Source organism: Seriola aureovittata, chromosome 18, assembly GCF_021018895.1.
Source record: "Seriola aureovittata isolate HTS-2021-v1 ecotype China chromosome 18, ASM2101889v1, whole genome shotgun sequence".
Taxonomy (NCBI): Eukaryota; Metazoa; Chordata; class Actinopteri; order Carangiformes; family Carangidae; genus Seriola; species Seriola aureovittata.
Window position 1 is genome coordinate 19,062,983 of NC_079381.1, and position 11,805 is coordinate 19,074,787.

The following is an 11,805-nucleotide window of genomic DNA, read 5'->3' on the forward strand; positions in this document are numbered from 1 at the left end:
TCTTTTCTCTGTATATATTCTTGTTCCAGGTGAAGTGGCAGTGTGATCTCTCCGGACCAGCTTGTAGCTGTGTGAATGCACGCTGTGATTTCCACAGTGTTAGCAATTCAGTGAACATCCCGAGCCTTGTCTGCTCTGAACACCTGCAATTACTCTCACTGTCCTCAGTCTCCCCCAAGCTCTCCCTCTCTACCTCTCCCACTCTCTCTATCTTCCTGCTCACATTTTCCTCTGGCTTAGGCACAGGAAGCAAAAAGGCTAACAAGCACAAAAAGGGGAAGGTTGAAAAAGACAGAGATGTGTGATCGATGATCAAGAAAGATATTAAAAAGAAACCGGGAAGCAGCAAAATAAAGAATGGGGTAAAATAATGAAAAAGATACATGGTGCTTGTTCAAAGGCAAGAATGAATCACTGCAGAGAGGGACAGTGTTTTTTATAAATCATATGTTGTACCTTGTGTTAGAATGACTGGACTGAAGATGTTAGCTCATTAACACCTTGTTTGTTAACTAATGAGATCACCAATGGCAGATATTCCTGCTAACAGAAAACACACACCATAAACAAACACATGTGCGTCACGTGCAACATGGCTCCCACTTTGAAAAAGAGGTGTGATCACAGCGAGATTGCAGGCTCCTTTTATAGGGTCTGGACCATTTAAGTGCCAGGGTCAACAAATTGGTGCGAATCACAGCACCTTGATTCCATTTTGAGACCTGGACCTCCGTTCTCTAAGAAGTCTAATCTAGTTATCTGCTGAAAAGCCTTCCTTGGCCGCATGCTATGCAGAGAAAAGAGTGAGTGGATGCGGATATGAAAACCGTATTCTATCCTTATCCTGTTGTTGATATTCATTTATTCATTGCTTTTGTTGAAATACTACATTTTGATGTTACGGTGTACCAAGAATCAGCGTCCTATCTCAATCCCCATGTCTGAATAAATAAATACATATCTGGGTAGATTTTTTTTTTTTTTTTTTTTGTGGTATTTGTTGTTGAAGCCCTGTGTGTTGCAAAAAAAAAAAATCTGTATTCTCATTGACGCCGTCAGTGATAAATCTTGGTGCTATTACAGGCGGAAAAGCTGAGGACTCGCCTGCAGGATTTGGAGAAGCTCCTGGCTCACTTTGATTGCCGAGGTAGATTTGGGAAGCAACAGCACCTGCTGAAGTATCACATGGCCAGGCTTTATGAGCATGAGCACCAGAGGGAGGATACTCTGCCCAATGCTCTGGAGGATTTTCTGGCCTTCCAAGGTAACAGCAGCCAGAAGCCAAGATAATTCCACTTGGCCTGTCACTCCTTTTAATGTTTCCTATGTGGTCATGACATCTGAGGAGGCACTTGGCAGCCTGTGCTTTGTGAAACATGAAGCTCTTTTATGTGCCATTGTAACTACTCTGTCACATTTTGGCTGCCAGATGATAACATGCCATATCAGTACATACAAAGACCAGCAAGCATGGCTAAGAAATTTGACGTGAAACCGCCCCCGGTGTTGTGCAAAATGGGCTGCTGCTGTGCCTGTGTCTCCTCGGTGTGACGCTGTTACAGATACAGCACAACAAAGCGATTAAATCAGGAAGCAGGCAACAATACAAACCTCTTCCAATTACTTTAACACAATGCTGATATATCGTCATTATCTTTGGAGGGGAAAGGGCTTACAGGCTCAGCTGCACAGGCCAAATGGAGACAAATCATAACAATATAGAACAAGGCGCCGTGTGACCAACTTAATCCCTATTTATATGACAGGCATCGCATCTCTAATCCCTGGTTTATTATGATTATAGTTGCAATCACGATAACAGTTGTCTAACAACACCCCTCCCAATACCCACATACCTATACACACACCCACCCACCCACCCATAGCGGGCCATGCTCTTTAAGGCACTGGGTGGCCAAATAATGATTTAATGAGTATGTGAGAGTGACAGGGCTCTCTCACACACACACACACACACACACACACACACACACACACACACACACACACACACACACACACACACACACACACACACACACACACACACACACACACACACACACACACACACACACACACACACACACACACTTACACTTGTTATCTTTCATTTTATAAGACACAAAGACAGAGAGAGAAGAAAAGTATGTAAATGGAGCAGCAAACATCCAGACATATTGTGCTAATTGTATCAGCTCCACACCGGCTGTGCAGCCAGTTAGAGTCAAAAAGCTCATAACACAAAGTGAGACTGTGACAAAAGTGTTAACATCTGGACAGAATTCCACTTGGTTTTGGGTTTTTTTTTCTAACTCCAAACACCCAAATGGGAAGGATAAGAGTCTGAATTCATGCAGTAACTTGAGAGGGATGCAAAGAAATGCAGCTTACTAGCTGGAAGAATAATATTCTCTGTGAAATAGTCCGTGAAGGTCTTAATGTGGTTTTATTTGCTTTGTGCTCTTTGTTCTTTCAGAGGCACGAGAGGCCTTCATAAAACAATTTTCCCTGCTGGAAGCTTCCACAGGCGCACTCCTAGCCCAGCTGCATGGCATTACGTCTACTTTGAACTGCAGCATCAGCATGACAGAGAAAGAGGGGAAGGACGAAGGGAGCAGGGGTGTGTGTCAGACCTTCGAAGACACTGTGCTGATGATCAGAGCATCTCAGAAGCAGCTAAATCAGGCAACACTTGACCTGGACAATGTGGTAGGAAAAATAAAACACACTGAATCCTCAATTTTGTGTTAATTGTTCACACAGTTAGCATATATTCCAGGTGTTTCATTGCATTTTGTATGCTCTGGATAGTTCCAAAAGCACACTGATTTTGTTTCTCATGAGGAGCTACACTTTACTATTGGGGCTCCTTTGTGTAGATCGACAAAGATCCCCCAAAGCCAAACAATGTTTCTTACCCACCTTCACACCAGCGCCCTCCTCCCTCTGAGTGGCAAAGTCAAACCAACGTTTGATGGACGCTAAAATTAACAACTTGTTCTTCACCCACCGCGAGGCTTTCCACTGTCTCTCCTCGACGCTCGCAGGAATCTATTATGGATACCGCTGCCATGTTATTTAGGTTCGAGGAGATGAGAGAACTTGTTTTGCCAGTATATAGCTCTCTATTTCTGATTGTGTGTCTGTGCGTGTGTGTGTGTGTGCACGCAATACCTCTGTAGCTGTTATCACTTGGGTAAGCCTGAAGCAGTAGCAATTTAATTCCATATTAATAAGAAGTGTAGCCCCCCCCCTCAAAAAAAATGAAGAAAAAATGCTACTGTGTCAATTGCTGATTTAGTTTTCCCATTTTTATTTGCATTTTCTCAAATTAAATGTCACTCGGGGACGGATTCTGCATTCGACTGTGTACTCATTACATTTATCAGGACCAAACTTCAGGGGATTTATTTAGAGGGAGTTTTTACCGTATGCCCATGCTTTGAACACTTTTTGATTACATATATTTAAATGGTGAGGTGCATTAGATGAGTTTTTATTGTTTGTTAGCAAAACCCACACCAGCTTTTTGAGGCAGACCCATGACTCCTTTTCTGGACTGCACCCAGTGGAATTTTCTGATTAAACAGCGCTGAAAAAGAAAAAAATCCATTCAGCTGAAGTGTGAAAAATGATTAGATGGAGACTTTAGTTCACATGATTTAATTAAACATGTCAAAACAGTTTGAAGTCTCTTCCCCTCTCTACCTTTTTCATAGATCATTCCTTTTGAGATGGTGTCAGGACCCAACAAATGGAACATCATGGTCAATGACTCACATGTCCTAATGGAAAGGTAAGTTAGGTCAATGGACTTTTAGTGGGCAATTTTAAGCAAAGACCACAGTAGTAATGTGTGGGATCTCATCTCTCCTGGCTTCCTCCCTTTGAGCTCGTCATGTACATTGTGCTCAGGCCACTGTGAATCGATGCTCTCGGCTGCTCAAAGTATGCAGCGTTATTATGTGGTAGTTACAGAAATCTGGAGTGGAGAGTCGGCAAGGGGAAGTCATCGATGCTGAAATCCATTTCATCTCTCCTTAGGCAGTTGTAATGGTCTGTTATGTTCCTCACTTTCTCCCGTTTTCCCCTTCCTTTCACTTTGTCTTCCTTTTTTTTTTCCTCCCCTCCAGTCACAGGGAAGCAGCAGACCACATTGAGGCCGTAGCCAGCAGGGCAGTAAGAGCTTCAAAGCAGACCTTCGGTTTCCTGATGGATCTACTGCAGGACAACTCCACCGAGGAGTACATCAGGAGCCTAACGGAGCAGTGAGCGCAAAAAAAAACAACCTAAACACACGCCCACACAGACAAGCACAAGCAGAAAGAATGTTTCTCATTCTCATAAAGCATCCTTTATTGCAAAATCCCAACAAGCTGCATGACTCCCCGGATTATAGTGCTTTCGCAGTATATTTCTAACAAAGTGCACCTATCCCTGTATTACAGCTGAAGGTCCTCTTCTCCACAGCAGCCTCTTAAAGCACATTGGAGTTTAGGAGTAAGACATTTAGCCACAGGGGGACGGCTTCTCTCCACTGTAAGCCTATTGCTTTCTTGGATTTGCCGCACGCTCGCTGCATCTCCTAGCGTGTGATTGCTCTGAGGATTATCCTGAATGCTAGACTGAATGATGCAAAAAGCCCTCCGGTGGCCATGATGAGAGCAAGAAGCGAGGAACTCAAAATTGATTACCCCCCTTCTAACAGTAGTCAGCTTGGTTCAGGACAGTTCTGTTAATCTTCGGAGCACTGCTGTACGACAGTGTATGCACGTGTGTGTGTGTGTGTGTGTGTGTGTGTGTGTGTGTTTGTGTCACTTTAGAGGATGTGAATTGAGCACTTAATGCGCAGATGGGTGGCATAAAATTGCATTTACCACACATACTGTATTTCACCATGTGGTGGTACTTAAGAAGATCAATTGCACTTTATAGACAGGACAGCTATCCAATCAGCAAAATGACAACAGTATTGAAGAAGTCACCCAAGCATCTTTAACAATAACAACTAAGTTTCACACCAGAAATTCTTATTTGATGGAACAGTTCCGATAACCTCTGTTTACTTTTTACTAACAATCAATCCAGGGTATATTCAGTAGCAGCAAAGGCATAAGTAGTGTGACATTATACAATCACTTAAGTCAAAAAAATGTATACACATTTCTGTAGCAGATCCTTTAGAGGGGAATTGGCCCCTAAGCTGGGAACCACTGGACTAAACTGTTTATAAATTAGTTCAAACTAGTCCCAGATTCAAACATGTGGCTAAGTCTGTTTCCTCTAACGCTAACTATCCTGATACGCACTGCTCTTTCACGTGTCAACTTAGCACAAGCAGTGGTGGTGGGCGGGGAACAAGGCATGATCCAGAATATCTCAGTGAGGAAGTAAGTGTAGATGTTCTTCCAGCGAAAAAGAAATAAGAAATAATCATAGCAGAATATTATCATAGAGAAACTTTCACCAAAGATTTTGAGTTGCCTGTACTTAACCAGACCTTAACCATATGGGTTGTTTTGAAAGGCACTCACAGACGTTCTGTTTGTTATTCATGAATGTGCCTTTTTGCAATAGCCAAGTTTCAAGCACAAAAAAATACTTCAAAGCACAATATTGCAGCATCCTAGTATTCTACCAAACACGTTAAATTAATTATTGTTAAAATGAATTATTTTTAGTGACCCAAGAGAGCTGCATGTGCTTGTTGTGCGCACAGCATTCGAAGTGACACATACTGTGATTTTTGGAGGAGCTGCTCTGTTGCGGTAAAACAGAATGGATATCATTACAGCTGTGGAGGTGATAGAAATGACACTTTAACATCTCCTGCACTGCTCCTAACACCTTTCATGACTTCATGAAAGGTGTGAGAGGTTCTGTTGTGTTGTTTCAAAGCAGTCTAACCGAAGATATGAAAATGAATGTGCTGAATAAGATGAAATGTATGTGAGGCTAATGAGTCTGCAGCATAGTGTAATGGACATCCTGATATTAACACAAACACTATTTATAAAAAGTAGCTGTTACATTATTCGTTCTCTTCTTTCATCTCAGAATTACACAAATGCAGCAGCAGAAGGAGAATCTGACAGCACAGGTGAACGATACTGCGGGCAAACAGCTGGCCCTGGAGGAGGAAGCTGCTGGTTTAAAGCTTGCCCTGGGTAACATCACATCATCCTTACATCAGCTGGCTCTGACAGATGCCAGCCCATCACCAGAGCCTGACCAAACACAGCTCAACCAAACACATCCAACTAACCACACAACAGAGGTCAGTTTGGACAGCACCTGCAGGGTACAAATGGAATCTGAAACATTATTATCTCACATTGCGGGCCAATTCAACTGAACCATTTAGTCTAATTAGAGCTTGTGTGATAGCTCCACATTTTATATAAGAAACCACTTCGGGTCATTCAACTAGGCTCATGCAGAGATACAAGCGTCTCTCATTTGGTAAGAGTGGGCAGTTAACTCCACTTTATTTTTTCCTTGATTTAACATTTGGAAAGCATGCCTTCAGAGGGGGACACTGAGTTGGCACTGGAGAAAAGATTCTGGCAGGGTCTGCTGCTCATGGGGGTACATGTTGTTCCAGAGGAGGGCGATTAACCACTGCAGCATCTCCGGGCAGACAACACACTGTAAAATGGCACAGACACATGCTAATGTGCCCCCTCAAAATGGCAGCATAAAGGTTTTGGAAAACTGATAGAGAAAGCAAACTGAGGCAGTTTTAACCAAAGCACTGAATTTGTGTATTCCTGCTTCCTGTTTAGTGGGGTGAGGACCTGCGGAAACAGACAAAAGAGCTGGACCGTCGAATTCAGGCCAAAGATGATCTCATCAGTAAGATCAGCGATGGGATGGAGCCGCTAAAACAGACTATCAATAAGAGCCTGGAGGTGGTGGATGGCATCAGTCAGGTGATTACATTCACTAATATATTAATAATAATGTAAAGGTTTTTGTTACTAGATGGATTGCTATGAAAATTTGCACAAACATTCATGGTCCCCAGAGGAGGAACTATGTGAATGTGATATCTCAGTAACACCTTGAGAGAATTTCTTCAGATTTTGCATAAACCTGAACTCAAGGATGAACTGATTAAACTGTCATGGTCAGAGGTCAAAGGTCAAGGTTACTGTTCTTGGCTGTAACTCAAGAATGCATACGCTAATTATGACACAATTTGATGCAGAAGTCTAATTGGATACAAAATGTCATCACTTCATCATTTTATCCTAACAGTCAAAGGTCATCTTCACTGTGACATCATAATACACTGCAAAAATACCTCTGGCCACGAGTTGTAATAACCTTGACAAATACCTGCGAAATTAATGACATTCCCATCAGCCTCAGGTGTACTTTGTTTTTATTGCTAACTATCAAATGTTAGCATGCTAACACACTAAACTAAGATTGTCGTGGTAAACATTATACATGCTAAACATGAGCATTAACACTGTGAACATGTTAGCATTTAGCTCAAAGCACAGCTGTGACCAAGTCCAGCTTCTCAGCCACTTGCATGACTAGAATTTCCATTGACTCTTTGAATCCTCCCTCCAGTTTACACTACATTAAAGATTCAAATACTTGTTGTTACAAGCTTTGAATATACTTGGCTGCACTGAGGTCCTGTCTCACTCTTCATGTCTCTTTCTAAAGCTTCAAGCCCAAGCTCAAGGGGCAAAGGTCGTGGCTTTATCGGCCGTGGTGTCAGGGAAAGAGGTGGAATCAGAAGCCATTGCCCTTCACAGAGAACTAGGAAGTGAGTCTGCATCCAGCTTGTTTATCCTCTTTACTCTCCTCACTGTCTGTCTAACATTATTGTTTTTGTTGAATGTCCAACTGAATTATTCTACTCAAATTGAAATGTCAAGCACTGAGACTGAAAACAAACAGGGCTATACACTCAAGTATCACTATGATAAATTTACCATCGCTATTGCAATGTTTTGACCTACTTGTCATGTATTGAATGCAGCAGCAGCTTATGTGGAAAATGTAATGGAGTGGAATGTTTTGAGAATTTTTACACCATAAACTTCATGAATGAAATGTTGGTTGTTTATGACACATGAAGAGAAGTAGTTTGTTTGCTCAGACTTCCAATGAAACAGTAAAGCTGAGAGTTAAACTTAATGAGCAGATGTTAGATAATCAAAATATTTAATTCAGCAAGTAAAATAACAATCATCTATCTGGATCTAATTTTTTTTAAATTCTGTACAACCATAGTTCTCTCTCTTATTTCCACTACCTGCTTTCCTCCCAATCTCTACTCAGACATGGTGAGGGAATGGCCCCGTAGACAGGCCCAGACCAAGGCAGCAGTGAAGAAGGAGAAACCCCTGGAGGAAAAAGTCTTAGCTGATGTCAGGAAAAGAGTTTCACAGATTGAGAAGATGCTAAAACCAGCTCTGGAAAACTCCAGCCTGTCCAGCAACACCACAAAGGAGGCGGAACGAGCAGCACATGCTTTAGCAAAGGTATGAGTCTTTGCTTTTGGGGATTGGCATTGTCATTTTGTAGGTCAGTCAGTCACTTTGACTGAAATATCTCAACAAATGTTTGATGGATTGATTTGAAATTTTGTTCTGACATGAATCGTCCCCGGAGGAAGAACCCTAGTGGCTTTAGTGATTTAGTAACTTTCCCACTAGTGCCACTGTGAGGTTTACCTTTAGGTTTTTGTGTGAGCTGTTTTGACAGCTATTGGATGGATTGCAGTGAAGTTTAGCACAGACATTTATGGTCCCAAGAAGATGAATCATAATGACTTTGGTGATCTTTTCATGCAACACCACTTGCAGGTCAAATTTCCATTTATCCAATGAAATATCATCGCCATAGATTGTCATGACATTTCAGTCATTCATGTCCCCTCAGGATGAATTGTTTTAAGTGAACGCTGGTAATTGCTTAACTTTTCATTTAGCACATCATCAAGTCAAGCTTGTCTAGTCATTTGTTTTATAACCAAATACCTTCAAACTAAGGACATTCCCATCAGCCTCAGCTTTACTTTGTGTTTAGTGCTAATTAGCAAATGTTAGCATGAAAATGGCAAACATTATACCTGCTAAACATCAGCATGTAAGCATTTAGCTCAAAATACTGTGTCTGAGTACAGCCTCAGAGAGCTGCTAGCATCACAGTAGATTCTTAGACTTGTTCTGTAAGTAATTGATACAGTATATCTCCAATAGTCAGATGCCCTCTATCTTTCCTCCTTTCTTTGTGTGCAGGAATCCAAGGTCATTCTAACCCAGGCCAAACATACAAGGACTGCATCAGCTCACCTCAGCTCCCATATAGACTCTGCTTTACAACAGCTGGCTGAACACGAGATGCTAACTGACGCAGCAAACTCCGAAATCACCTCAGAGGTACAGCCATATACACGTTTGAAAGGCAGAATCTATGAATATTGATTTGTACTTCCTCTGTGCAGCTTAAAAGACAGTTCCTAGACTGTGTCTTCTTCTTATTCCCAGCCTGAGGTGTCCCTGACCAACATAAAGCAAGACATGGAAGCAGCCAAGCTCCAATTAGAGGTCTATTCTGTCGCACTAACTGACCTAATCAGTAAGATTGGTAAGTCACTCTCTTCTAGATAATTTTCACTATGGCTACTTTTTAGTCTTGTGTCTATAAAAACTCATAAATCATCATTATACCTTAAATGTCAGATCACTGAAGAGCTCTGTGCTTTTTAACGCCTCATTTAACAGGAAATATTTCCCAGATTTTTATCCCCATGATAAAGCAAGAATAACTTGTTCATAGGGCCCAGCAGCATTTTCTTGTGGGTAAATTCCAATGTATTAAATTTAACCAGTTGTAAATCTCTGACCTATTATTATCTGGCCTATTCATTCCAATGCATTTCCTGTATAATGTCTTGTACAATATTTAGTATTAACTTGAAAGCCAGAGATCTGGTACTTGCAGCCAGTATGTTAACATCAGACATCAGGGATAATGACCAAATCACTATAATTAGGTCATCATGGAGGTTGATGTACCATTTGAATCACTGATGTAAGACTGCTTTTTACAGAACGTAATCTGAAAAACAAAAACTCTTGAAGCCTCTGTCTTTTCTGTCTCCATCTGTCCTCTCTCTTGCATGTTCGGACCAGATGGGAATGTGCCGCTGGAGCGTTTTGACCGGATCTTGAACGAGACAGCGCATCGTCTGAGCATGCTTCACGGGAGTGTGGAGAGCCCGGCGCTGGGCTCTAAGATCCAGAAGCTGCAGTCAGCTGCTAAGGAGCAACAGAGCCAGCTGGTCCTCATCGAACAGGACTTACAGGAGATCAGAGAGGAGAGAGACAGTCTCAGAGACATTACCTTAAACTTGCCTCAGTCCTGCCCCCAGGCCACAGGTACAGGTAAGGGCTAGATACTGTAGATGACGGGGATTCAGTCATTGATAAGACAGCTGAACATCAGAAAGGTCTTGGAGGATTCTGTTAATAAAGGGTGTGTGGTCATTTTTTACTCAGCTTCAAAAAAGTCAGTGATATCCTCTTTATATTCTTTCCTCTTTCCACCTTTTGCCTGAAGGTACAATTTACCACCACAGTGCATTGACACACACATTTCCACCAAAAGCCACAGATTTCTACCCTGTCTGCCATGATTTATACCTTCTCTTCCTTCTCCTCCTTTTTGTTTTGTTTTCTTTCTTTTTTTTAGCTTCATTTTTTCTTTTCAACAACAACATCCAAACTTTAATTTCATCATGAATAATACCCAGCCGTTCTGAACTGCTGGAGTGAACTGTCAAGTTTAAAATAATGCTGATTTTCCTTTGTGGGGGTAAAAGGTGTGTCTGAGTGCTCCTCCATACTGACACATTCATTTACACTTGAGCTCTTTTTCATCAGCCTGGCTTAATTAACAATTAGTCCTCTTGGCCTCAATGGGGTTCAGGTCAGGCTTCAACAGCACACAACCTGTGTTCAGGATTCTTACAGTGCCTACCTCTCTGTTTTTGTAGTTTCTCCATGTTTCTGTCTGTCACTATCATATGCTCAACCATCCCTTGTCTTGGGGGTCATGGTTGGTCACACTGTCTGGATCCAGGTGACCAAAATGTAAAAGCAAATGATCAATGTTTTGCAAATATTTTAATGACAGGACTTGTGAAGTGATGATACCTAAATTATGTAAGATATGCATTTTTCTGTTCTTACAAATGCTGAATAACTGATCAGGGATCAGACTACAGACTGCAAGTTACACATCTACATCTACTTATAGGAATTATAACCATATTTGGAGTATTTTAGGCCTTCACATAGAAACCATTACACAATAAAGTATACTTGAAAGGGTCATTTTGCATACCAAATGTAATTGTTAGTGCACACTATTGAAATTAAAATTGTAGTAGTTGGTGGTTCAAGGAACACTCAGAAAAACAAAAACAATAAAATAAGTATTCAGTCCTTGGAAAAACATGCTTGTTGTTTGTGAACTTTTCAAAACTGAATTTGGCATCAGAGTTTGAGTTTGCATCTGTTAACGCTCATCTTGTCTCTTGTATCATTTCCTTTAAGTACAGAATGGTAAAGTACGTTACTCTCTTGCTGCCAAAATAGTGCACTGTCAGCTTTTGTTTAATATTATATCTCATTAAACAGCAAAAAATAACTTATTCATTTGTGAGCTTAAGAGGTACTGGTAAGTGAAGTGTTTTAAATTTGGTTAAAGGCGATATTTGTAAGTTTTGCTATAGCCACGTAGCCAACGTTAGCATTAACAGCTATTTAC

At 41.3% G+C, this 11,805-nt stretch overlaps 1 protein-coding gene across 1 annotated transcript in view; it reads left to right on the top strand.

The window, feature by feature from the left end:
* lamc3 (laminin, gamma 3) overlaps positions 1 to 11,490 on the top strand; it is a 95,508-nt gene extending 84,018 nt beyond the window's left edge. The window contains exons 18-28 of the mRNA XM_056404170.1: positions 1,084 to 1,264; positions 2,480 to 2,712; positions 3,723 to 3,799; positions 4,137 to 4,271; positions 6,061 to 6,280; positions 6,789 to 6,935; positions 7,687 to 7,789; positions 8,308 to 8,510; positions 9,270 to 9,410; positions 9,519 to 9,618; positions 10,167 to 11,490. Of these exons, the coding sequence (XP_056260145.1) occupies positions 1,084 to 1,264; positions 2,480 to 2,712; positions 3,723 to 3,799; positions 4,137 to 4,271; positions 6,061 to 6,280; positions 6,789 to 6,935; positions 7,687 to 7,789; positions 8,308 to 8,510; positions 9,270 to 9,410; positions 9,519 to 9,618; positions 10,167 to 10,429 (1,803 nt within the window). The 3' untranslated portion in view covers positions 10,430 to 11,490. The remainder of the gene's footprint in view (positions 1 to 1,083; positions 1,265 to 2,479; positions 2,713 to 3,722; positions 3,800 to 4,136; positions 4,272 to 6,060; positions 6,281 to 6,788; positions 6,936 to 7,686; positions 7,790 to 8,307; positions 8,511 to 9,269; positions 9,411 to 9,518; positions 9,619 to 10,166) is intronic.
* The last annotated feature ends 315 nt before the right edge of the window (positions 11,491 to 11,805 follow it).